General features: G+C 57.1%; 10 protein-coding genes across 10 annotated transcripts; 5 read left to right on the plus strand and 5 right to left on the minus strand.

The window, feature by feature from the left end:
• Positions 1–464: 464 nt before the first annotated feature.
• GMORB2_0668 (NADPH:quinone reductase or related Zn-dependent oxidoreductase) lies at positions 465–1,570 on the plus strand (the record flags this gene model as incomplete). The annotated part of the gene is made up of 2 exons (XM_035462653.1): positions 465–981; positions 1,032–1,570. The coding sequence occupies 2 exons, from the start codon at positions 465–467 to the stop codon at positions 1,568–1,570; spliced, it is 1,056 nt and encodes a 351-aa protein (XP_035325583.1).
• A 735-nt stretch (positions 1,571–2,305) lies between these two features.
• Positions 2,306–4,102, plus strand: GMORB2_0669 (Major Facilitator Superfamily; the record flags this gene model as incomplete). Its single annotated transcript, XM_035462654.1, has 4 exons — positions 2,306–2,577; positions 2,648–3,024; positions 3,105–3,648; positions 3,718–4,102. The coding sequence occupies 4 exons, from the start codon at positions 2,306–2,308 to the stop codon at positions 4,100–4,102; spliced, it is 1,578 nt and encodes a 525-aa protein (XP_035325584.1).
• A 260-nt stretch (positions 4,103–4,362) lies between these two features.
• GMORB2_0670 (uncharacterized protein) lies at positions 4,363–4,791 on the minus strand (the record flags this gene model as incomplete). Its single annotated transcript, XM_035462655.1, has 1 exon — positions 4,363–4,791. The coding sequence occupies one exon, from the start codon at positions 4,789–4,791 to the stop codon at positions 4,363–4,365; it is 429 nt and encodes a 142-aa protein (XP_035325585.1).
• Positions 4,792–6,879: 2,088 nt separating this feature from the next.
• On the minus strand, positions 6,880–8,547 carry GMORB2_0671 (exonuclease V; the record flags this gene model as incomplete). The annotated part of the gene is made up of 2 exons (XM_035462656.1): positions 6,880–8,167; positions 8,240–8,547. The coding sequence occupies 2 exons, from the start codon at positions 8,545–8,547 to the stop codon at positions 6,880–6,882; spliced, it is 1,596 nt and encodes a 531-aa protein (XP_035325586.1).
• Positions 8,548–9,144: 597 nt separating this feature from the next.
• GMORB2_0672 (uncharacterized protein) lies at positions 9,145–9,881 on the plus strand (the record flags this gene model as incomplete). The annotated part of the gene is made up of 3 exons (XM_035462657.1): positions 9,145–9,246; positions 9,394–9,560; positions 9,650–9,881. The coding sequence occupies 3 exons, from the start codon at positions 9,145–9,147 to the stop codon at positions 9,879–9,881; spliced, it is 501 nt and encodes a 166-aa protein (XP_035325587.1).
• A 1,179-nt stretch (positions 9,882–11,060) lies between these two features.
• On the plus strand, positions 11,061–11,462 carry GMORB2_0673 (F-box domain protein; the record flags this gene model as incomplete). Its single annotated transcript, XM_035462658.1, has 1 exon — positions 11,061–11,462. The coding sequence occupies one exon, from the start codon at positions 11,061–11,063 to the stop codon at positions 11,460–11,462; it is 402 nt and encodes a 133-aa protein (XP_035325588.1).
• A 1,299-nt stretch (positions 11,463–12,761) lies between these two features.
• Positions 12,762–15,301, plus strand: GMORB2_0674 (syntaxin-binding protein 1; the record flags this gene model as incomplete). Its single annotated transcript, XM_035462659.1, has 3 exons — positions 12,762–12,795; positions 13,130–13,479; positions 13,553–15,301. The coding sequence occupies 3 exons, from the start codon at positions 12,762–12,764 to the stop codon at positions 15,299–15,301; spliced, it is 2,133 nt and encodes a 710-aa protein (XP_035325589.1).
• An 801-nt stretch (positions 15,302–16,102) lies between these two features.
• Positions 16,103–18,880, minus strand: GMORB2_0675 (uncharacterized protein; the record flags this gene model as incomplete). The annotated part of the gene is made up of 3 exons (XM_035462660.1): positions 16,103–18,438; positions 18,515–18,681; positions 18,783–18,880. 3 exons carry the CDS (start codon positions 18,878–18,880, stop codon positions 16,103–16,105), a joined length of 2,601 nt encoding a protein of 866 aa, XP_035325590.1.
• A 1,275-nt stretch (positions 18,881–20,155) lies between these two features.
• On the minus strand, positions 20,156–21,324 carry GMORB2_0676 (glutathionyl-hydroquinone reductase; the record flags this gene model as incomplete). The annotated part of the gene is made up of 2 exons (XM_035462661.1): positions 20,156–21,040; positions 21,118–21,324. The coding sequence occupies 2 exons, from the start codon at positions 21,322–21,324 to the stop codon at positions 20,156–20,158; spliced, it is 1,092 nt and encodes a 363-aa protein (XP_035325591.1).
• Positions 21,325–22,434: 1,110 nt separating this feature from the next.
• On the minus strand, positions 22,435–25,665 carry GMORB2_0677 (ubiquitin-activating enzyme E1; the record flags this gene model as incomplete). Its single annotated transcript, XM_035462662.1, has 3 exons — positions 22,435–23,178; positions 23,242–25,252; positions 25,298–25,665. The coding sequence occupies 3 exons, from the start codon at positions 25,663–25,665 to the stop codon at positions 22,435–22,437; spliced, it is 3,123 nt and encodes a 1,040-aa protein (XP_035325592.1).
• Between the last annotated feature and the right edge of the window lie 97 nt (positions 25,666–25,762).

Genomic DNA, 25,762 nt, shown 5'->3' on the forward strand with positions numbered 1-25,762 from the left:
TCTCCTTGAGAAGAAAGGAAGGTATACACATGTCAGGAAGGGAATGAGGATGCTATTCTATTATTTCCCAATGAAGATGAAAATCGTAATGGCTCTCGGAGGTTCATTGCCTCGGAACCACGACATAAAAACTCTCATACTTATAAAACCGCTGAACTCGATGTACGTTCGCCATCTTGAAGCAGCACACCGTGCAGACCGAATAACAAGCCTACCAACTTGTATCGACCAACGAACAGATGACGACTCCTATCTGTGAATTCCTACTGGAAGTGGGGTAAATGTATATCAGAGACCATAAGCATATGCAGTCGCCTTCCTCGGCGAACAAGACACCGGCCAACACATACATTCTAATTTCTGGTGCATGCGTTGCCATCCCACCTTCATCTCGACGTCGCAGGATAGAATCCGACATTCACATCACCACCATCCCCTAAGAAGACTCTCGACTCGACACTAGAATGCCCACCCCTACACACCGTCAAGCCTGGCGTCGAACAGACGACTACACCAAAGGCACACCAAAGGTGAAGCTCGTGAAGGAGAAGCTTCCTCTTCCCCTGCACCCTACATCTGTCCTCATCAAGGTTCATGCCGTTTCCCTGAACTATCGCGACGCCAGCATCGCCAACGGCGGCAACCCCTGGCCCGTCACGGAAAACGGCGTCCCCGGCAATGATGCCGCGGGGGAGATCGTCCTGGTAGGCGACCAGGTGTCCCTCGTCTCCGTCGGGGACCGCGTCGCACCCATCACAGACTCCGAGTACGTGACGGCCCGGTCTACGGGGCGCTCCTGGCTCGCCGCCGACGAGGACGGCACTCTGGCCACGCACTTCGTCTTTGACGAGGCCAAGGTGACCAAGCTGCCTGGGCATCTCGACTGGATCCAGGCCTCCGTGATCCCCTGCGCAGGGACTACCGCGTGGTCTGCAATCAAGGGCGCCACCGTTGGCCAGACCGTTCTCATCCAAGGCACGTGTCTATCCTCTCACCGATTCCCGGCTGTCCATCTCATAGCATGTCTCCAGGTACCGGTGGTGTCTCGGTATTCGCCATCAAGCTCGCTCGCGCCTCCGGTCTGCGCATAATCTTGACCTCGTCCAGCGACGAGAAGCTGGACCGGGTGAAGGAGCACTTTGGAGAGCCCGAAATCCAGACCGTCAACTACAGAACTCACCCCGAGTGGCAGGCCGAGGTCCTACGCCTGACGGACGGCACAGGCGTCGACCTCGTTGTGGAGAACGGCGGCAGCAGCTCGCTTGTCAGGTCGATGGAGTGCACCCGACGAGGAGGCACCGTCAGCCAGGTAGGCTATCTGGGCGGTTCAAAGCCCGAGAATCTGAGGGGATTCGTGTCTACTGTCATCGACCGACGGCTCAACATCCGCGGCGTAAATGCCGGTTCCAAAGCCGACCAGGACGATCTGATGGCTGCTGTTTCAGCCACGGGGATGACCTTTGAGGATATAATTGACTCGACCTGGTCGTTTGACAAGGCTGACGAGGCCATCGAGTTTGTCTGGCAGGGGAAGCAGATCGGAAAGGTGGTCGTCAGCCTTGATCAGTAGGATCAATACGTACAGGTGCGATGGAACATGATAGATGATGTAATGTACACACGATCCCGCCCGAGAATGATAGGCATCGTATGGGTGCTCCGCGGACCGAGGAGAACTGGACGAATCATGAAGGTGGAGGAGATAGAGATGGACCAAGTTTGTTGAGGGTCTCGACGTGTGGGTGGGTTGTTTACCCGCTTTCCCCAGTCGGGGCCCCAGACTTCGTCATTGCGGAGAAGGTGTCGGTAAAATCTGGGGAAGATCTGGTTGGTGGATTAATCAATCGAGAGCAGGGTTTATCACGGGGATGACAGGTCTGGTTCAGGTCTAGTTTAGACATCAGGAGCCTTGAGATGCTCTACCACGAGCTGATTTGGCTCTTCCACATGCGAAGGATGGCCTTGACGGGAAAGGATGTTCGTTCCAGCCGTCAACATCTACCGGGATCTGCATACATGATTACATGCCTTTCCCCGTCCCCGCACCGTACCTATTTACCCCGACATAGGATGGGCTGGACCGAAACTACTATATCGATTCTCCTTGATGGATCTATACATCGTTCTTACCTTGACTGGTCAACAAGAGGGGCCCATATCACGGTCGTGGTGGTCACCGCTAACCTGCCTCTCAACTGTCTTGGACACGGCCATCGCTATCATCTAGTCGTCGAGGGCAGATATCGTAGCCGACCATTATATATTACCACGGCCGACAGACAGAAACCCAGGAGAGAGAGAGACGATGGAAACCTCACTTCACCAATCTCCAGCTGCCTCCCTGACATCAGGCAAGCACAATGACGGCTTCGTCGAGCGGGCTGAGCCTGAGGGCGTCACCGACCCCGGAGCCACGTACGGCTATGCAGCCATGTACGCCGAGGCCCTTGAAAGATACCCGGACGACGACTCCGTCGATGCCGCCGCCGAGAAGGAGCTCCGTCGGAGGCTCGACATGCGCATCCTCCCCCTTCTAGGGATCTGCTACTTCTTCTACTACGTCGACAAGACGACGCTGTAAGTCCATTTGCCGGTATACCCGCACACATGAACTGCTGGAAGCTGACACGATGACCGACGAACGAAGCTCATACGCCGCCATCTTTGGCCTCAAAGACAGTCTCGACCTGGAGTCGACCGAGTACTCGTGGCTCTCGAGCGCCTTCTACTTCGGCTGGCTCATCTGGGCCATCCCGTCCAACCTCATCATGCAGCGGAACCCGCCGGCCTGCTACCTCTCCTTCAACATCTTCATGTGGGGGGCTCTGCTCATGTGCCAGGCCGCCGCGCGCAGCTTCCCCAGCCTGGTCGCCCTGCGCATCCTGTCCGGGGCCTTCGAGGCCATTGCCGACCCGGCCTTCATGCTAATCACGTCCATGTACTACACCAGGGAGGAGCAGCCGTCGCGCATCTCGGCATGGTACGCGTGGAACGGGATTGGGGTGGCTGGTGGTGGTCTTATCGGTAACCATTCTCGCTCTCCCCTCTCGTATACGCATGTCCCTCTCTCCGTCTTCTCCCCCCGCTAAAGTCAGACATTCCAGGCTATGGTATCGGAAATATCGAGGGCGCCCTCGTATCGTGGCGGTACGAGTTCCTCATCGTCGGCGCCGCCTGCTCCGCCTGGGCGGTTGCCCTGGCCCTGCTGCTGCCCAGCTCGCCCATCACCATCCGGGGCTTCACCCACGACGAGAAGCTCATGATGATCGGCCGGCTGCGAAAGAACCAGACGGGCATCGAGCAGCGGACGATCAACTGGTCCCACGTGAAGGAGGCCTACCTCGACTACAAGACCTGGCTCTTCTGTCTGCTCGGCTTCTTGGCAAACATACCCAACGGCGGCATCTCCAACTTTTCCACCCTGGTCATCCAGGGGCTCGGCTTCGACACACTCCACACCGCCCTCCTGGGCATCCCCCAGGGCGTCATCATCGTCATCTGGATCACGCTCGGCGCCGTGGCCAACCACTACATGCCCCGCAATAGCCGGACGCTCGTATGTGCGGTGTTCATGATCCCGACCATCGCAGGGGCTCTGGGCTTCCTCCTCGCTCCCGACGATGCGTACGTCGGTCGTCTGATCTGCTTGTGAGCCCTCTTTCCCGCAAACGGCTCTTGTTTATGTGCACATGACTGACCGCCTCCCTTCCGACGCAGCTACCTGACCGGCTCCTACCAGGCATCCTTTGTCATCTCCCTCTCCCTCATCACCTCCAACACGGGAGGTCAGTCGAAGAAGATGATTGTCTCGGGCATGATCTGGTTCGGTGCCTGCGTCGGAAACATTGTCGGGCCCTTCTTTTACCTGACCTCTCAGGCTCCCAGCTACCGAATGGGCATCGGGTCCCTCCTGGCCGCCAACATCCTCGAGGTCATCGTCCTCTTCACCCTCCGATACTCGTTCATCTGGGAGAACAAGCGAAAGAGGAAGAGGCGTGCTGCGCTCCGGGAGCAGGGGAGCAGCGTGGCCGATCGGACTAACGCGACGGCTTTCGCCGACATGACGGACAAGGAGAATCCGAACTTTGAGTATGTGTATTAGATGACGTAGACCTGGAACAGCACGAGGATATTGCAGAAGAAGGAGATGATGTATATTTGCTATGTAGGATGTGAATCGGGACACAGTAGGATACTCATAAGCCAGCCCCTATGTCCTTCTCCCGAGAGGGTAGGGGGAGGGGGGGTTAACACGCATGCTCACCGGGAGCTGTATACGGTCTCGATCCCCCATGTTGCAAAAGCATGATCCTCTGCAACTCCAATCCTTCCTTCTCATTTTCACGATGTGGCGCTAGCTCTTTACCAGGTGGGGATGGGGGGAATCTCTGGCACTTTAGGGGCTTTGGGGACTTCAGGGATCTCGGGAATATCGGGAATATCGGGAATCTCAGGGATAGGAGGGATGGTAGGCGTGTCAGGAATAGTGTAGGTGAGTGTGACCTCGCGGGTCTTCGAGTTGGACGTAGTTTGGGAAGTAGTCGAGGACGTCTCGGTCGTCTCGGTCGCCTCGGTCGTCTCAGGCCCCTGTGTGACGGTGACGGTGACGGTCTGCTCCGGGGACGCCGGTGTATCGGTGCTGCCGGAGGACTGTGTGACGGTGACGGTGGCCGTCTCGGCGAAAGAAGGGGTCGCCGCGGTGTGAGTGACGCCGCTGCGCTTGGGCTTGATAACAGGGTTGGCCGTGGCGGCGGTAGCCAGGAGGGCCATGTATGCGGTGTAGAGCTTCATGGTGAAGAGTGAGAGGAGAGGTTGCTGTCGGTTGGGTTGAAGGTGGAGAGGAAAGACTGTTCTGCGTTCGGTCACCAGGACTGGAGGCAGGAGGATATGTGTGTATGAGGATGAGGAGGATAGAATAGATTGAGCAAGGTTATCACTCTGTGCTTTATGTATTCTCCATCTAGGAGTGGTTCGGCTGTGGTCGTCGGCCAGCCACATCTTGGAGTTTTCCTGCGCCGGGAGGGGGAATGTATTGTGTGAGAATGTCTCTCGGACGATCCATGCCAGCCCTCACAATACGTTAACTGGGGTAGGATGTTCCACTTTCACTCATATGTATTATCCTAAACTGGCTCTTACCTTGGTCGAAAAGAAAAAGAAGAAAGGAAAAGAAAGAGAGGATGAAATATTGGAATCTAGCATGAATTGTCAAGCTGTCAACCATTCTCAGGCTTATGATTGTACTCATGACCAGTTTGATTCCTTCACATAGAAGACACGTATTTTGAAAGATGGAGAATTGCAAAACGTACATGTGCACAGGGAGGATACCCTCTAGAGGACACAATCGACAGAATTACATGTCCTTCCTAAAACCCTGTGGCTGGACTCCGACAAGAGTATCATCGATGTCGAGGCTCCGTGACATGTCAAGCATCTACAAGCCACCAGCAAGCACGGGGCATGATCGGGTTCCTATCGAGCTCACATGGAGCCCTGTGCCTTTCCCTTGAAAACATTTTATGAAACGAGACCTCGGGAAAGGGAACAATCAACTGTGCAGATATCAAACACCATGTCTCATATATCTCTTGAGACATCGACACTCCCCAAATCTGCAGTGGCCCTCCAGGACAAGAGAGGACCTCACAAGAATGGAGGGTTGCATGAAGACGTATCTCTTTCCAAGAACAAGACTGCGTATGAAGTGAAATCCCTATAGAACCATATGATGAAAGTACTACTTGGATCGTCTCCCCTCCTCTTGCTCCCCCCCCATATACCTCTGAGAGCATCGTGTCGATGAACAGACCACAGTCGATCACGTTGAGATTCATTACTTTCAAAAGTTCGGAATATCCATAGAGATCACGTTGTTGAATCACGGTAGACATGCCCACTTCTGTAGCCCATCCCATCCATTCCGATACGAGTTCCTCCCCACTGCTACCTGCGGCTAGGAGATCTAGAACGAGGCTGGTAGATGGTGGCCAGCACAAGTGGAAGCTTGGCTTGTCTGTCTCGTTTGCCGTATAGACAGATAATGACCTCGTGCCAAGTTTCGGCTTGAAAAAATGGAAGGCTTGGCTGTTAGATGAATGGTCTGGTCGTGACTGGAAGCAGGTATTGCGGATGCGCAAAGACAACCTGCGGCAGAGTGGCTTGTTTTCTTCCGCCCAGATTTTGCTACGGCAAAAAAAGCCTCGATTGCCGTTATCGTATGTCCGATTTCCCAGTAACACTCTCAGGATGAAAGAGAAGAAGAAACTAGGAGGGCAAGACCAAGAGGTGATGAAGTAAGTGAAGACTTACTATCGCCACTTCACGATATACACACACACACACACACATATATATATACTGTCATTGAACACTATGGAATCGGCATCCAGGAGCCCCAACTGCCAAATAGATTATATCATTGCGCCCAGTCAACTCATCTTCCTTGCAAGACACCATGTAGAGATGCCAAGGGAGTGTTAGGCACCGGACGAGACGTGAGGAAGAATGCTGCTCTGGGCGTAATCCGGGATGATAGAGGACGGTATCAGGCTGCGACATCTCGGCAGACCTTATAATTAATCTTGCTCCTTTGCTCACGCTGGCGCAAACTCCCTAGACTCCTCGGATGGGAGACGGCACGGCATTCCGTACTTGATCCAGAAAGGATTCCTACCAGCCGCACGGGAGCACGGGAGTCGTCTGTCTCAGATATCGACTGCAGGTCTGCCGGTGACGGGTTTCGATTGGTGCCGATACGTCATCACATTGCAAAACTAGTAGTGATGATTGATATCGATACCTGTACAGACCGACTGCCATCGAGCCTACACGAGAAAAAAAAGATGTATGCGCATATACGTGCACATGTGTGCGAGGCTAACCTCTCGCTCGCATCTTGGCTCGCGCCTTGCTGACGAGATCGCGATCCATAGCGTCGCGCCACTCGCAGCCCTCGGCAAACTCGCAGGTGCGGCACTTGAATGCCTCCTCAACGTCAGATATTCCCACTGCTGGTCTCTCCCCGCGCCACCAGGACATGTACTTGGCTAGGTATTCGTCCAGCGCAATCTTGGAAACGGGGAAGTCGTGGGATTCGAGTTTGCTTCCGTCGTTGCGGTGCACGTACTGGATGCGCAGCATGTAGCCGAGCGAGTCTCGACCCTCTGGGAATGTTTGGCAGACCTCGTCCGAGACAAGGCGCAGGAGCTCGCGGATGGTCCTGTACCTGAGGAGGTCTGGGCCTGGCTGCGGAGTGCCGGACAGGATGCTTGGCGGCGGCACGTCGCTGTTCTGAGAGCTCCCGCTCCCCGGCGGGGGATCGTGATCGTCATCACGGTCGTCGTCGGCATCGTAAAACATCTCGTCGTGCAGGCCTCCGATCTCGGCCAGGAAGATGTCGGAGAAGGGCTCGTCGACATCGAGGCCGTAGCGTCTTGCCACGCTGGTATAGTCTAGCTCCCCGGCCGCCATGGCTCCGAGGAAGCTGTGGTAGAGTAGCAGCTGTATCTTGGCCGGCCGCAGCACAGCGCTGGATACGGGCCGCAGCGATCCACGCGTCTTTACGTCCCCCAGGTATATCTTGCGTCGGGCCGGGGTGCCCCGTCTGCTCTGAGTAGGGAAGTAGTCGGACAGGACGGACTGGTTCGACCCGCTCTGCATCCGAAACCCCTCCACCGCGAGCTCGGACTCGAACTGCGGGTTGGGATTTTCGTAGCTCACGACGTCGATGACGCCGTTGACCACGTTGCCGTCCACCATGCCCCAGACCTCGAGTTCGCGCGTCAGTCCTGTGTCGCGGAGGGTCCGTAGGCCCTGGACCAGGTTCCACAGCCGTAGGCCAAAGCCATCTTCCCTCGTCATGATGTCTACCTTGACCGTCGTGTGCACCTCGTCCTCCAGCTTCCGGTGGACCTTGGAGCCCTCTCTCATGGCCGCCGTGCGTGTACGACGACCGCCGGGCAGACGTGTGAGGGTATATTCATACTGAAGCTCGCACCATGCGCCGGACGTGAGGTCGCTGACGGTCAACGGCTTCTTAGGGTACGTGCGAAACCTCTCCAAGGGTGAGCGGTTGCCATCGCCCTTGGGGTGCCCGTCATGGTGCTTCCGCCTGTCAACCGGTGCCGAGTCCTTCTGGCGCCTAGCCTCGGCCAATTCGAGTGCTCTGCTCACTAAAAGCTTCCGAATAATTTAGCCTGAGTCACGGTGCCGCGTGCGGATAGTATTATCAAGTGACGTACAATCGGGGTACTGGACGACGTCATCGCCGAGCGACACTGGAGATGCAGGCGCCCCGCCAGCGGGGAAGGGAGGGTCACCATCGGTCGGCGCACGGTTGTCTATACTGTGCTGCACGTAGTAGCCTCTGGCTGTAGTCACGGAGCCATCGTCCGCAATGTGAGTGTCGGTAGCGACGCTGTCAACCAGTGGACGGCGAGACTTGACGACGGTGGGCGAGACGAGTTGGATGAGGGCCTCTTCATCTTCGGGAGAAAAGTCGTAGCCGAATTCGGTATCGCTATCTTGGGAGGGCGGTGCGGCCATGACTGCCGCTCCTGTCGTGCTGCATGGCGTCCTGGCAGGAGAGAGGATGGTATCGAAGATATTCCTTGCTCTTTCCAGCAGCGTGTGAGGTGTTACGTTCAAGGCGCGAGAGCGGCACGATATCACGTGATGTGTCTGGATGTTGGAATAAGCAGCTGAGTCATCATCCGGAACAGGTTGTTCCGACCCGAACAACAGGTCTGATGGATGAAGAGACCACCACGTTTACAGTCACTTTTTACCTATGGAATCTATCATCATCAACAACATCAGAATAACACTAAATTACCCCAAATTCCTACACATATAAATGTGATCTGTTTGATATCCTTACCCAATCCAATCCACCGGATCTTTCTTCTTCCGATCCGGTAACTCAGACGAGCATTTTACCGATATTATTCCGTCGCTCCGTCTGACACTGGATGTCAGACTGTATGAGAGTATGACTGGCTGTTACAGCCACCTGAGCAATCGGGCCTAAAGTTTTGCTTAGTGGCGCAGCGGTTCGGCCCAACACTGGATGTCATCAGGGAGAGCCTTGTTTTCTCGGTCCGTTATTCGTCGTCATTGATGTTGCCTCCTCACAACACACTCATGGTTGCCTACTCGTCCCGCTCCGTGCATGCTGCTGCTGCCGATATCCTTGGTACCCGGGGAAAACTCCTACAGCTGCGCACTGACATCTCCCTCGTCTTCGTTCTCATCCTCTTCTTTGCCTCCCTCGTCTTCGTTCTCATCCTCTTCTTTGCCTCCCTCGTCTTCGTTCTCACCCTCTTCTTTGCCTCCCTCCCTGTCGGCTCTTCCACTTGCTACCGCAGCACCGACTGCAACGCCTCCACATAGTTGAACAACACTATTCACGACGGCAGCGGCAGCGCCGCCGGCCCCAGCGCTCTGCAGGGTCGCAAACAGACTGCCTGCGGCGACGTTTCCCAATGTGCTATGGATGGCGGCGGCGGCCGACCCTGTGTAATTGATCTGCTTAGCCAAAGACCGACAAGTACCTACGTGTAGCACGTGATACTCTCGAAAGGCCTGGTTGAGCCAGTATGTCTGGATACTAACCTGCCGCGACCCCCCCCCGATGTGAAACCTACAGCGCCGAGGGCCAAGGGCATGATTACTGGAGTTGCGACTGCGAAGAGGCTGGCGGATATAACACCCGTTGCAAGTCGAGCTCCCCTCGACGGCTCATTGTTGGCAGCCTGCGCTTGTGTCAGTCGGCCCATCTCACTCTATGGTCTCGCATATCTTGTACACTGCACATACCATTCTTTTACTTTTCTTCAGCCAGCGGTAGTCTCTGGACGACTTCACCCCTCGCTAGCTAGCTCTAAAGCATCGACGGTATTTGTATGCTGAAGTTATGAAGCGGTTCGTGCTGTAGGGATGAGGTTACGGTAAAGCCTAATGGCCGGGGCCGACGCACAAGACAAATATAAAGATGAGAGAGAGGGGAAACGACCAGGAAAGGGGGGAACCCATCTGAAGAGGGGAAGCAGTACTATTTGTATTGTTCATATCTGCGTCTCATGGCGGCCTCGCAGCGTGTTTGAGTGGCCGACTTGATGCACCGCTGCCGTCACTGGCAAACACTCGTAGGAGGACTATTCACCGCGACGGCTTCTAGCGCCAACAGCCGAAAGAGAGTTCAGCGGCCCAAACAGTATGATTATCAGCATGAAAAGTTGAGAGACGAATGAAAATCGGCTGCACAGCAGCGAGGTCATGCAAGCAGAGTTTGTCCCATTGGATGACCATGGTGGATATTCCAAAACAAACAGCTGCCGTTGCAGCTGCTTACATGATTGGGAGATGGCAGACCTCTATGCCTCGGGTGGCTGAGGCTGATTGTCGACGATCGAGATAAAGTAAGAGAGGATCAAGGAGGATCAGACTTGGGATCTCATATAACCTTAGCTACACGGGGATCCTTCTTTCCTCATCGCTTCGACCTGACTTGCTCCCTCAAGCTACTTGCCTGCAGCAAGATGTACGAGCGGATCGGTTGGGACTGTCGTCTGGTCCCAGTACGAGAGTGCCAGTCTATCTGTTTGTTACCGTGCGAAATCTGAGCCGTGGTGACGGTATACTGCCGCTGTCGATAGCGGAGAGATACACGCACTTCTCACGTAGGAATCAGCAGCGCCGTCCGACTTGTCGATGGATGCATTGGTGCAGTTTCAGGTTGAAGACTACGAGGACGAACAGGGAAGCACGGTGACGGACTTGAGCACGATGCTACGTGCATCATTGGTCCACGGCCTCTGTAGTTCGGTGGCTGTGATCTGCGGCTTACGACCACATGTACAGAATACTTGTATCGATGGGGGGGGTAAGAGGATTGTCAGTCACCGTCCCCCTTCCCGGCGAAGCGGCACAATCTCCTCCTCTCTGCCCCGTCTTGCATCTCTAGCCATCACCCTTCCTCATCAGACAGGTAGCCATAAGGAGAGAGGAGCCAGCCCCGGAGCAATGTCTCTTCTTCCTCAGTGCATGTCGTCGTAGCCATGACCTCGCCCCTGGGCCTCGGACATCGTCGACGAGACGTGACCTCTCCAGGTCCCACCACCAACCATGACGACGACGATTCCATCGGGAACAAGGCGGCGACGGCAGCCCCGGAAGCTGCGCAGTCACTGAGCTTGATGCATCTACCACCGGAAATGCACGTGGCCATTTCCGACTTTCTGACCTACCCGGACGCCCTGTCGCTCAAGCATACGAACCGCCACTTTTACAGCCTCGTCGATACGGACTTCGAGCTCAAGATTGAGTGGCTGCTGCAACGTCGGAGTCTGCACCTCGAGTGCCCCAGCAACCATCGGTGCGCTCTGGGCAGCGACCTCCGCTTCTGCCGCGGCAGTGTTCCGTCAGTGCATCCGTCCCGTTTGCGTATTCGCCTTGGCTGACGTCGGTGATGGGAAAGACTCTTGATGCAGCGGAGAAGAGAGCATATGGAGTGCGATTCTAGACCGGGACTCGGATGTCTCGTCTATGGCACGGCTACCTGCACCCATGGGAAACGAGAGGGCGGGTGGCGATCATGGCTGAGGGACAGGCTCACGCTTGAACTGTGGTGGACACCCATGGCTGGCCTACTCGCTGCACTGATCTGGGCGTGGATGGCCTGAGTTTCTTGGCTGTCGATGATTGTTGAGTTGTGAGAGGTGTCGTACTCGTATGCTTTGATTGTTAGTCGTCTGCCTGGTCCAACTCTCCAGTGCAGTAGCCTTGCATGACGATGGGGTGGTCAGTTGGCGTTGGCCCTGAGGGTTTTTGAGACGATACCGTCAGATGAAGAATTGCGAGCAGTAATAATAGTGATAATACCAAGATGCGATGGGAGAGGGAGGGGTGTCATCACAGCAACAGCCGTGATAGTGGCAGTTCATTGACAGTATTCATTGAGAGCAAGCGGTATCGGTATCAATTACTAATACATGTGCGAATAACAACAACGGAAGGAGCGACCGATCTACGTATGCCGTAACTTGTAGTAGGGGAGACGGTAGCAGCAGCAGCCATCAGAGTCGCCCAAGGCATCTCTCTCTCAGCAGCTCGGTGCTGCATGCAATCGGCATGTCCGCATGTATGATCAAGCTCACCCACATGGCCATGTCTGTCTGGCCACGCCAAGAGTGACCGCTGCAGGCTTCGAAGACGGAGACGCCTAGCTACGGATACATGCATTCTCTCATGTTCCGTAACCTCTAGCCTCTTAAAATACCCGTACTGCGTTGCGTTGTCTTGGCTCTCCGGTGTCTGGTATCCCGTCTATGCGTATCAGAAGGAAGCTCGACCCCTGCAGCAGTCCCCCAAACCCCCTAAAGGACCCCCCGAGGAACCACCTGAAGAACTCCCAAGCCCCCCCTAATCGCTGTTCCCTGGAAGTCATGCGTTAACCCCGCCATTCTACCGTCAGACAAACTCCCGAAGAGCTCCCATTTCCCACTTCTCCTGCTTGTCGGCAAAGCCTCATTGTCGCTTCCCCCGTCCCCCTCCTCTCCTCTCTCCTAAATTAACATATACTCTCACCCTTGCTCCTCCCAGGGAGAGCCTTGTTCAATACTCACCGTGTCCTATCTCTCTCGGGCACCTGCTGTCCCACTGCCGGTCCTGCTGTGCGTACGGCCAACAATTTGCTCTTCGGCACTACGACGGCTGGACTGGCGTAGGTTTGGGGCCCCAGAGCTCCGAAGTTGGCCACCATGGGGCTGTCTGTCATCCACGAACAGGGCGAAGGTAGGACATACTCTCCAGGAAACTATAGTGAGCCTCGGATGTGGGCAATGCTGACGGAGTGCCGAATTCAGCCATTCTCCAAGAGATCAAAAACATCACACAAGGCGACGTAAGACCTGCCGATATCACCCCCGCATCCTGAGCACCTCCGTACGGGGGTACTGACAAGTTGTATGTGTGCAGTGGAAATGTCTCGTCGTCGACAGCACCTCAAAGAAGATCATCGACAACGCCGTCAAGGAGGATGACATTCTCAACAACAACATCGCCAGTACGTCCTGAGAGTCCCGGTGTGGAAACGGGAGGAGAGCGGGGGCTGACAGCAGGCGGCTAGCAATCGAGCGCATCGAGGACCGGCGTGAGCGAAACCCCGACATGGATGCCATCTATATACTCTCTCCCGAACCGCACATTGTCGACTGCCTCCTCGCCGACTTCGAGGCCCGCCGTTACCGCTCCGCCTACCTGGTCTGGACCACCCTGATCAAGGCCGATCTGCGCCGCAAGATTGATGACTTCCCTGGCGTGCGCAGCTTTCGCGCCAGCACAAAGACGCTCTTCATCGACTTTTACCCGCGGGAATCTCACGTTGTCACCTTTCGCGACCCGTGGAGCTTCCCGTCTCTGTATCACCGCGAATGCGACTCGCTCGTCGCCGCTCATCTGAAGACGATGGCACAGAAGGTAAGGCTTGGTTGTGGGAGAGCGATGAGAAGACGATGAGAAGGGACGGTAGCTGATCGGCATGCTTCTCAAGATTGCCGGTGTCTGCATAACACTGGGCGAGTACCCCAAAGTCCGGTACTACAAGCCCAGGGATCCCACGTGGGACGCCGCCGTGCTGTGCACGCACCTGGCCAACTTTGTGCAGCAGGAGCTCGACATGTACGCCCAGTGGAACGCCGACTTCCCACCAGCCACGACCCGGCCGCAGGCGACGCTGGTCATTACCGACCGCTCCATGGACCCGGTGGCCCCTCTGGTCCACGAGTTCACCTACCAGGCGATGGCGCACGACCTGCTGCCCATCAAGGAGGGTGACAAGATCACATACACGACCGTCATCAACAAGGGGACCGATGACGAGGAGGAGAAGAACATGGAGCTCAGCGACCGGGACAAGCTCTGGGTCGATAACCGACACCAGCACATGAAGGACATGGTGACGAAGCTGCAGGACGATATTCGCAAGTTCATCCAGCAGAACCCACACTTTGCCAACGAGGACACCGAGACGACCAACCTCAACACGATCCGTGACATGCTCTCGGGCTTACCGCAGTTCCAGGAGATGAGGGACGCCTACTCTCTGCACCTGTCCATGGCCCAAGAGTGCACCACCATCTTTAGCCAGCATAATCTGCCGGATATTGCCATGTCGGAGCAGACCATGGCCACGGGTCTCGATGAAGACAACAGGAAGCCGAAGAACGTTTTGGACGAAGTGGTGCGGCTCCTCGATGAGCCGACGACGACTCCCCCAGACAGGCTGCGTCTCATCATCCTATTCGCCCTGTACCGCGAGGGCGTCATCATGGAAGATGTCAAGCGACTGCTCGCGCACGCCGGGCTGCCGCAGCAGGACGGCGACGCTCTGCAAGGGCTGGAGATGCTGGGCGCGCGGGCGATACGGCAGAATGTCAAGGACGTCAAGCAGCCGCGGCACGTTCTCTTCCCCAAGGACCCCAAGGCGGTGCAGCCAGACGAGGAGGTCAACAGCCTGTCGCGGTTCGACCCGACGCTGAAACCCCTCCTCGACACCCTGACGCGCGGCAGTCTTGACCAGACGGACTTCCCGTACGTCAAGCCGCCTCTGGACCCCAACGAGGATCTCCTCCTAGCCCAGGGCGGCTCTCTCCGAGCAGGACGGCCCAACTGGGCGGCGGCCGGGCGGCGCGCACCCGAGAACCGGCACCGCATCTTTGTCTTCATGGCGGGCGGCGCGACGCACAGCGAGTCCCGGACGTGCTACGAGGTGGGCGCAGAGCGCAACCGCGACATCGTCCTGATCACGTCGCACATGATCACGCCCCAGCTCTACGTGCGGCAGCTGAGCGACCTGTGCCGGTCCCGCCGGCAGCTGGACCTACCAGTGGATCGACCGCGCCAGCGCGCTCCGGCGCACCTCTTCGAACGACCGAAACCGCCGCCGCAGCAGCTCCCGTCGGGACCCGGACCGGGACAAGGACCCAGGCCAGGCCAACCGATGGGCGGAGCAGGCCTACCCTCCCAACCGCAGCAGCGCATGGGCGGTCCGAGCCCCCACCAGCGCCCTCCACCCTCGCGCGGCGGCAGCAGCCAAGCGGCACCCTCGTCAGGCAGAATGGCCCCCCCTCCGACGCAGCAGATGGGCAACATGAGCCTCGGTAGCAACGGCGGGGGACACCCGTCTCATCCGTCGCACCAGCAGCAGCCGAGCACTGCCAGCAGCCAGAACTCGCGGACGGACGAGGGCAAGCTGCACAAGGAGAAGAAGAGACGCAACTTTCTCGGCATGAAGAAGTAGAATGTCCGGTCGAGCGGTGTGTCTGTTCCTCCCATGACGGGAATGTCTTTGAGGGAGGCAGTGGTGGCAGCTAGGACTTCGGTGGCTCATAGGACAGTGTAGTAATAACGTCGGAAAAAAAAATAGATTAGCGTGGCATTGAAGGGTTTTTTTCTTCCCCCCCCCCCCCCAGTATCAATCGGATGTGCAGAGCATCATCATGTGAGTATCTATTGAGTGTCTGGATTATTCAATACATGTGTATCTTCGTACTTTCACACACACGTAGATGTTGCCCAATCATGCAGTAGTACTAGTATTACAAAGTACACTGCAAAACAATGTAGAAGTATTGCCCATGATCCAAGTCCAATGCTGGTAGGAGAAACAAGTAGAATGGTCAAGTACAGAAAGTGATATGTAGTACTATACACGTTAAAAGCTAGACCTGAAACCACTCTCTCATCCCCCCCCCCCCCCCCCCCCCCGAATGTCCGACTTCTTTTCATTTTTTTTTTGTATAGGAAAAAAAAGAAAAGACCAAATCACATTCATCGTGCGATCCGTGTTACATATGAGAGGGNATCCAAGTCCAATGCTGGTAGGAGAAACAAGTAGAATGGTCAAGTACAGAAAGTGATATGTAGTACTATACACGTTAAAAGCTAGACCTGAAACCCCTCTCTCATCCCCCCCCCCCCCTCTCCCTCAGAATGTCCGACTTCTTTTCATTTTTTTTTTGTATAGGAAAAAAAAGAAAAGACCAAATCACATTCATCGTGCGATCCGTGTTACATATGAGAGGGGGCCAGAAAAAGAAATTCACCTATACCCCCTAGGAGGCTGGGGGATACCCCTACCGTCAAAGGGGGAGGGGACGAAACCCATGTCCGGACCGCCGGGGGGACCTACAGGTGGCGGGCCGAGACCGACGTGAGGTCCGACGTGTGGTGGGGGGCCGTTGAAGCTCATGAAGGCGTGGGGGGGAGGTGGCGGACCGTTGAAGAAGCCGGGCGGTACGGGACCCATGTTGCGCGGAGGACCCATGGAGCCCATTGCGTCCGGGTGAGGGGGCATGGGCGGCATGTTGGGCGGGAACATGGGGGGCATGTTGAGGTTTGGCGGGATGCCGGCGTTGCGGCCTAGGGAGTGGATGCCAACGCCGCCTGGTAGGCCTGGTGGGGGCATCATAGATGGCGGTACGCGCTGCTGCTGCGCCTGCGCCTGCTTGGACTGCTGTTGGTGTTGCTGCTGGGGGAGGGGGAGGGGAGGAGCCATCGGTCCGCCCGCGCCCGTCATCCAGCCTGGTGGTATCTGATCTAGGCCTGGCGGCGGCGGGGGCCGCTGGAGGATCTGCGTGGGTTGCTGCTGCTGCTGCTGCTGCTGCTGCTGCTGCTGCTGCTGGGGGTTCTGCCCGGGCATGGGGCGGAAGTCGTTCTCGTCCATGGGGAATCCGGGCGGCGGAGGGGGACGCATGTGCCGCTGCTGCTGTCGGCCGTCGTGCGGCGAGAAGTCGAGATCGCGGTCTTGGTGGGGCGGGGGCGGGTGGGGTCCCATGTGGGCTTGGGCTTGGGCCTGGTGCGCCGCCCGCAGCATGGCCGACTCGGTGCGGTGCTGGCCATCCGGCGCCGCCCGCATCAGGTTCATCAGGAACTCGGTGTTGCTGTTGTTGCGGGCTGGGTTGGCGTTCGGGTGAGGTGTGCCGTTCTCGTCGTGAGCCGATCCTTCGCTCGATACGCGCTGGTGGCGTCCCGCCAGGTCCTGCAGGAGCTGCTCCGGCCGGGCCGACTGCTGCTGCGGGCGCGGGGCGAGAATCTCCTGCGCGTGCTGGGGGGGTGGTCGGGCTTCCATGGGTCCGTCGAGGCCGGCCTGGAGGTGGGAGTAGGGAGGAGGGCCGGGAGGGCCGACGTTCTGCTGGCCGTATTCCATCCCGGCCATGGGCTGCGCAGCGCCCGGGGCCGGGAAAGGTCCCGGACCAGGGGGCGTGGCGCTCTTGGTCTGCTTCTGCAGCTTGGCCAGGAGCTGCTGGAAGGCCTGCCTCTCGGAGTCGGGGGCGTTGGTGTTGGCGCCGGGCGAGCCGAGGGCCCCCAGCAGGCCTCCGAGACCGGCGTTGCTGTCCTGGGGTGGCGGTGCCGAGGCTGGAGGGGGTGCAGCCTGCGCCGTCTGCGACGGTGTAGCAGGTGCGCCCATCTTGGCGCCGTCGTGGCTCTGGAAGAAGGATGTGAACCGAGACGACTTGCCGGCGGGCTTGGACTTGGAGACGGTGGCCGGGTCGGGCTGCTCAGCCGCTGGCGTCTCCATGGCGCTGCTGGTTCCGCCAAAGGCCATGAAGAACTTGTCGGGTCCCGCGGGGACCGAGGGTGGTGACCGGGTGTGCAGCTTGACCGACTCGATAGCCGGGTCGGCGGGAGGCGGCGAGACGGGTTCGGCGAGGGGCGCGCCGCCACCCTTGGACTTCTTCATTTCCTCCATCCACTTCTGGAAATCCTGCTGGGTGCGCGGCTCGGCCTTTCGCGGAGCGGGTTCGTCGAACCATTCGGGGTCGCGGGAGCCACGCTGGCCGTCGCGACCCCACCGCCCGGTATTGTCGTGGGATCGACCACCGGCGAGTTCGTCGTCGGCAGCGGCATCGGCAGCTGGGTCGCGCTCCCTCCAGTTCTTGGCCCGGTCGATGCGTTCGCGCTTATCGGTGCCGCGTCCCTCTACGGGCGGTTTCCCTTCCTGCCAGGCGTCGGGCTTGACGCCCTTGGCTCCTGTTACGGTGCGCGGGCGACCGTTCTCGTCAATGTCCTTGTCCTTGGACAGTCCGTCAAAGGTGCGAGGCGGACGGTCGTCCTTTTCGCGGATGGGCTGCTTCTTGTCCTCCCTGAAGTTGCCGCCCATGCGACCGTGGAAGCGCTCGGCGCCCTCTGCGCCGAAACTCTTGCGGGGCTTGACTGTGCTCCAGCCCTCGCCGTCCTGGTCGGGGCCGTCAGGGCGGCGGCGCAGGGGCAGTGCGTTCCTGCTCTCGCGGAAACGGTCGCCGTCGCTGGTGCGGATATTGTTGAAGCGTCCGACGGCTTCGGGGTCTCGGGGGTTCTTGTCGGTATCCAGTCCCTTGGTCCGACCAGACGAGGAGAATGCGGTTCGGGAGGGACCGAACATGAGTTCTTCAGCATCTGTTCGTGCGTTAGCGACATCTCGTTTCCACTACTCGTGCTCCTCTGCGGATGACTGAAGAAGACAAAGACGGACTGGTGGCACTGGTCTTGGAGGCATGGCGGTTGAAATCGGGGCGTCTATTCGACTGATCGAGCAGACCGTTATCGCCAGAACGAGGCTTTTCAAAGACGCCAAAGGTAGAGGCTTGACCAGAGCGAGTCTGTTGATGCTGAGTTCGTTGTTGAGGTTCGGGAGGAGGGCTGTTTGTTTGATGAGAGAGAAATCGAGTCAGTGAGCCTGGGACTCGGCAAGTGAGGGGGAGAGCGGTTGAGAAGGCATGTATTGTGCGGGTTCAACATACCCCATCCATTCCTCGGTGGGCGGTAGGTTATCAGGTTTGACGCATAGCGGAGAATCCCTTAGATGGAGGAGAAACTCTGCAGTGTATCGTTTGGCCATGGCAGGGTGGTTATTAATGCGCGTTGCGCATCTGCTACCGCCCTGTCACCGTAACGGTCGTCGTGTCGCGCAGATAGGTACGTAGTAGAGAGATGGGGCTCAAGCGGTCGGGTGATGGTGAAATAAGGACAGATTTCGGGAATGGTTTTTTTTTTCTAAAAAAAAAAAATTGTCGTGTGCGAGTTTGGACCAGAATTGGTGGATTGTGATTTTTTCAATCGTCGTTGTCGAGGAAGTTGTTTTTTTCTTTTCTTTTTTTTTTTTTTGCAGAGCGGGGGAAGGATGAGGTTGTGATTGTGAGGGAGAGAATTAAAAGGAAGAGGGCAGGAGAGAGGGAGAGAGAGAGGAGTAGGAGTAGAATGAGGAGGTCGGTCTGATTGGGGCGCGGCCTTGTCCCGCTAGTGTCGTTCCGTGAGAGGATGAGAGGGAGATGGCCGAGAGTGATATATTATTGATTGTCTGTCGGTGGCGATGTGCTCGATAGAGAAGGAAGAGTCGGTTAGGGTTGATGATCTGGCTGACAACAAGGCGGTTCAGTTGATACTTGAGGTGATTCTCTCTTGTTTTGTCTTTTGTCTTCTTTCTCTCGTTCTTTCTTCTTCGTTTCAGATATCTCTCTTGCGTTTCTCATTCGTTCTGGATAAGGTGGATGATGGATAGGATGAAGATGGCGATGATGATGGTGCGTCGAGGGAGATGAGAGACTGGCGGTAGCAGTAGCAGGGAAAAGAGAGAGTAATGTTGTACTATTGCTGTTACCTGTACAAGTACAGATTACAGATCAGAGAGCTGAGGACAGCAGAGCAGCAGTGGCGAGCAGAGAGCCGGGAAGTGCCTTGTCAGGCTCCCTTTTAGGGAGCAGATTACTGTAGCGCTGGAGCCTCTGGGCTTCGAAGCAAGGGGCCGGCTCCTAGCTGAGGGCCTTCCCACCGTGACAAGGGTTAGGGGAGCTTAGCGCACTGATGCGCGCTGTCTGATGCGCTGTCCCGCTGCTGTCCACTGTAGAGTACTCGCATTTTTTGGCACTCTGCCCCTAAGATATTACCTGTATTACACTGACCCCCCCCCAGCTTCGTCCATCACCATTGTCTTTCCATCCCTCTTCGTTTCAACGTTTCAATGCTCATCCTCCTCAAACATGATACTCCTGGATAGCACACAAGTGCATGTCCCGTACAGACATACCCCCCCCTCCCCCCCCCGGGGGTCCCACCACAGATAATCTCACTCGTAATGACGCCGCCATCATCGTCCCCCCGCCCGACAGGAGAGGCCTTACTTCTTGACCTCGCCGACCGCAGCCACCTCGTCATCCAAAGGCAGGATATGCGGCAGAGGCCCGAGCGGCGTTATGCTCAGCGGGTTGATCTGCGTGTGGCTCCTGGTGTAGTGCCACTTGATGTGGTCGAACTGGGTGGTGTCCCCGAAGGCCGGGACGGTCCAGTAGAGGTGCCTGAGCCACCTGTGCAGGTTCGGGTAGCCGGAGCGGATGTCCCTGATGTTGCACTTGAAGTGCTGGACGTAGGCCGGGTCGAAGCGCACGATGGTGACGTACAGCCTGATGTCGACCTCCGTGAGCGTGCTGCCAAAGTAGTACGGACCGCTGCCGCCGCTGTCGTTGTCGGCGAGGTGCTTCTCTGCCCTGTCGAGCGCCTGGAAGAGGGAGACGACGTTGCGCTCGTACGCTTCGGCCGTCGTGGCGAAGCCGGACTTGTACACGCCGTTGTTGATCAGGTCGTACATCCAGGCGTTGGCCTCGTCGATGGCCGACCTCAGGCTCTCCGGGTACAGGTCGATCCCCTTGCCGTGCTGCTCGTCCAGCACGTCGTCGAACTCGCTGCCCAGCATCCGCAGGATCTCGCTGCTCTCGTTGCTCACGATCCGCCGCGTCTTCTTGTCGTACAGCACCGGTACCGTGAACCGCGCCGCGTACTCCGGCTCCGACTCAAAGTACACGTGTCGGAGGTGCGTGAACGACGACGCCGCGTGGCCCTCGACCGGATCGGGCACCACGTTCTCCCCCGGCGGTGCCTCCCCCCTCGTCACCTCGTCCGGCGTCACGAACCGCCATCCCCCCTCGCCCAGCTTCCAGTGCACCGACGAGAAGGAGATGTACTCCTCCAGACCCTTGAGCTTGCGCGCGATCAGCGTGCGGTGTGCCTAGACGGTATGTCAGAACGGGCGCGCGGGGGAGGTGGGGGGGTAACCGAATCACACGGGGCGAGCTCTGAACATACCCATGGACAGGCATAGCTGACGTAGAGATGGTACCGCCCCTTTTCAGGCGGATACTTGGCCCCGGCCTCGCGCGAGATGCTGTCCCGAAACGAGCTGACCTGCCTCTTGAACTCGCCCGACTTGTCGGCCCGGCTGACCCAATCTGTAATGCTGGCCTGCTCGTTCCCCACGTCAGCTTCGTCCTCTCGGCAGTCTTTGCTTTGCATGATCCGATTCGAGAGAGAACCGCGGTAAGACGTACCATTCTAACTTGCTGCTGCTTCAGCCCTGTAATGCGAGGTATGAGGGTGGCTTGAGACGAGGGCAATATGGTACGATGACAGATCCTCTTGACTGTCTGAGCAGCAGGACGCATGCGGGGTGTGTTGGTTATGAGGAGCAGGTGGATAGCAACGATGATGAGAGAGAGAGTAGATGGAGAGGAAGTCACTCCGTTTTAATACTACTGCTACAGCTACAGGTAGTAGCCAGCGGTCATAGCAATGTCCGATGACCACAAATCACATCACCAGTCCGACGCAAGTTACGACTGCTACCCTTCTAATACTCTGGTAAGCAATGAGGGGGCGCTTTGTAAAAGAACCCGCCAAATCCTAGCTAGTGCCGATTGTATAATACTGACGTAACCACACACGGGACAACCGTGTTATTATATGTAATATTAGTATTCCATATCCACGATGCGACGGGAAATATGCTTTATAGATCTATTAAAACTTGGTAATTTTATAGGTGACGAGACGTATTATCCTTACTCGGAAAGAAAGAAGAAGAAGAAGAAGACGGATGATGGAAAACGGAAGAAGACGAAGGGAAAAGAAGAAAAAAACAGCGAGGAGAAGGGGATGGGGGAAAAAAAGCATGGATAGCACATAGTGTCAATCATCACGTCCTCACTCACACCTCACTACTTTGGCTGCTTTAAACAGCCAAACATCTTCCGTAGTATAGTGGTCAGTATGCGAGCTTGTCACGCTCGAGACCCGGGTTCAATTCCCGGCGGGAGAGATCCGCCAACCGATCACAATCGGTTTCCTTTTCTTTTTTTTTCTTCCTTATCTTCTATCTTTCATTTCTAACCCCCCCCCCCTTCTCTCCTTCTGCTCATCCTTGTTTTTCTACGATTTCTTCCCTCTCTCACCCGTCTTGTTATCATACCCCTACTATTGATTTTGCACGACTGAGCACTCCGTAGTTACATGTGAATATTCATTTGACTCATTCTAGCAGACACAATTGTTGTGGGGGACTTTATAAACTCGGTCTCATACACCATCAGCAAACTCTTCTAACAATCGTTCCTCTTCCTTGATCCACTACAGCCTGACCTTCAGGAAAGGAATGTCCTCGATGTCCTCTCCCGTCGCGTCCGAGGCAGTAATGTCAAACGCCAGCTCCTTCTGGTGCGACGGAATCTCCTTCTTCGTCACCGACCGCACAAGCTCACTCAGCTTCATCGCCCTGCGCGCCTTCTCCGTCTTCTCCCGCGCCTCCTTGTTAAAAGACACGGGCGGGTACAGAAGCGCAACTCCCGATATGAGTCCCGTCAGGGTGAGCCCCTTCTTCTCAAAATCGGCAATCACCTGGTCCAGCGTCATGTCGTCAATCTCGAAACGGTCCCACACCCGGTCCAGCTTCAGCGTCTTGCCATCCGCGCCCTTGTACTCGATCTTGCCGCTGGCAATGGGCTCGCTGAACCCGATGAACGGCAGTGCCAGATTCACAAAACCGTTCTTGTACTGCTCAATGTCGTCCTTGCCGTCAATCACCTTGTACAGCTCCAGCGTCACGAGTCCGGTCACCAGCGCCGTCGTCGTGGCAATCGCCGGGATGATCTTTCCGGCGATGAACTTGGTCTTGTGACGGTCGGCCGGCTCAATCTTGTAGTTCTCGGCACGGAGGTTGCTGCAGCACGTGATGAAGTCGATGTGGTGGTTGCTGTCGTCGTCCTTCTCAAAGTCGACGGGCGTCAGCTCAAATCCTGCCAGCGTCGTACGGTCGGGAATGGCGGCGACGATACGGTCCAGCTCGTTGTTGTCGTCATCGGCAGTGCTGGGGGCCTGTTTTAATCACCGTGAGCAAGCATGTCTTCACCGTCAGCTCGTACCGAGCAGATTGCTTACCTCCTTGTCGTCAGTCTGAATCTTGACGCTCGACGACGGCACGAAGTCGGGGACGATGACGTCGGCCAGCTCCTTGATATAGTACGACTTGTCGTTTGTCGGGGGCTTGATACCAAAGTTGAAAGCGTGCAGGTTGGCTGCCGCGATGATGAAGCCCAGGTGCGTCGGGTTGTTGGTGTCAAACTTGAGAGGGTCGGGGGCGCGCTTGGGTCCGGACCAGAACAGGGTACCGGTCGAGGTCGTGCTGTCCTTGGGGAAGGTGTACAGGAGCTGCTGGATCTTGTTGGTAAACTCCGTCTCAAACTGCAGACGAGCCCACGCGATACAATCCTCAAAGGTACGCGGGCGGTCTGTCGTGAGGAAGTTTCGGATCGTCTCCAGGGTCTCCTTGTGATTTCCGGGCTGCTTCAGAGTATTCTGCAGGTACTTGGGCTGCGTCAGGTACATGTTGACTGTCTGGGGAGCCTTGACAAAGGCCTTCTCGAACATGTACTCCTTGGACCAGGCAATCGTGTGCTCGATGCGGTTGGGGAAGCTTCGGATAGTGCACATCGGGAAGTCCTTCTCGGGGGGGTCCCGCGTCGACGAGTACGACTCGGTGATGAGAGGCAGAACCACCTGCGTGTTGCCCTTGGTTCCCAGGGTACCGCTCTCGAGGAGTGGCTTGCGGAACAGGATGCAGCGGCGGTCGACGTACTCGCGAGCCTCGACGTTGTCCAGCGCGTTGGTTACGCCGTCCAGGTTCTGCCAGAATTCTTCGTTGAAGACATGCTCCGTGTCGGGGCTGACCCTCTCCTTGAGGGTCTCGAAGTGTCCCTCAAGCTCCGGGTTCATGCGCTGCACGGCCTTGGCGGCACAATCGCTCTTCATGTGGCCAACGTCGGCGGCACGGAAGAGGAACTGCCTGTTCAGGTTGCTCTTCTCGATAGAGTCCATGTCGGTGACCCATATCTTACCCTCCGGGCCGGTTCCTAGGCCCATGAGAGCCCAATTCTTGAGCATCTCACAGCCGATGGCGCCGGCTCCGACGAGGAATTGCTTCACGTTGGCAATCTTCTTCTGGAATTCCGTGCCGAAGACGGCAATCTGGCCGTCGTAACGGCTGCCGATAGGCTGGCAGAGCTCGCGGGTCCTAGGGACGCTGGTGGGGATAGACTCCAGAGAGTCAAAGTAAAGCCACTGGTTGATGGGGTGGAACTTTCCAGAAACAGCCTTCAGGACCTCCTGAGCAGCCAGGCCACCAAGGAAGGCGGCCACGGGGCTCAGGTCACCCTTGGCCTGGTAGCTGAGCTCCTTGATGAGCTTGGCGTCGAACTCAACCTCGACGCCCTCGTCCCTAGCAAACTTCTTGGCGGCCTCCAGCACAATAGTAGCATCGTCCTCGTCCAGGGGGTTGGGCAGGCGGCCCTTGGAGACCTGGAAAGCGTGGAGGGCCTGGAAACCGAGGTGGAGCTGCTGGGGGCGGTCAAACTTGGCAAAGTCGGAGACGACAAACTCAGGGCTCTTCAGGGCCTCGGTGAAGGTCTTGAAATTGACAGTCTTGGGCATCTTAACCTGCTGGAACATGCCGCCACGCTGGTACTGGCCGAGACCGGACACGTCGCCGATGGAGAAGGTGTAAGGACCCTTGACGGTAACCTTTCTCGGCTCGCACTTGTTCAGGGCCTCCATACCTTCCACCTCGCTGAATGTGACGTAGTCCCCGTCTTCGAGGCCGTGGCGCGACTCGTCCAGAACGGTCACGATACCATCCTCGTCAACGCCGGCAAGGATACCAGTGTTGGGAGTCTCTCCGGTAGGATCGATGCAGGTGAAACCATCACCAAAGTCGCAGAAGATGCTACCAAACAGACCGAAGCTATCGGCGATGACAACAAAGATTCCCTTGGCGTGGCAGTAGTCGGCAATGCGCTGCTGGTAGTAGATGGGAACGTTGGTCAGGACGACGACCTGGTACTTGTCAAACTGGGCGTTGTCGTCGAGGCTTTGAGGATACTTGTCAGCCATAGCTCTTTTACCCAGATTCCGCTTTCCATGTGTGGGTCAGCCTGCTCACCTGGAAGACTCGTGGAGCTTGACGGGAACGTAGGCGTTGAGCTCGGCAACGCGGGGGACCGTGACGGCATCCCTGGGCTTGCCAACATCGGCAGGCGTCAGGAAGAACTGGGACGAGAGGTCGGCCAGCTCGGTGCTTGCGGGGTCGTAGAGGCTAAGGCTCTTGACACCGGCGAGGGCAATATTCTTGGCGATCTCGACACCGAGGCCCTTGAGGCCGACGACGAGGATGTTGGAGGAGCTCATGCGCTTCATGGCCTCGTGGCCAAGGACGTAGAGCTGTCGGCTGTAGAGCGACTCGTCGATCTCGGTCTGGCCCCCGACGGAGCTGTCGACGGCGACCTGGGTGGCCGGGTCGATGCCGGTCATCTTTGAATCCTAGAGAAGGGAGGGTTCGGGTTAGAAGGAAGGAAAAATGTGCGTGACAGAGCTGGATAGCTGGCCATGTTTTCTTTAGGGGGGGGGG

The sequence above is a fragment of the Geosmithia morbida genome, assembly GCF_012550715.1.
Source record: "Geosmithia morbida isolate 1262 chromosome Unknown scaffold_0, whole genome shotgun sequence".
Classification (NCBI taxonomy): Eukaryota; Fungi; Ascomycota; class Sordariomycetes; order Hypocreales; family Bionectriaceae; genus Geosmithia; species Geosmithia morbida.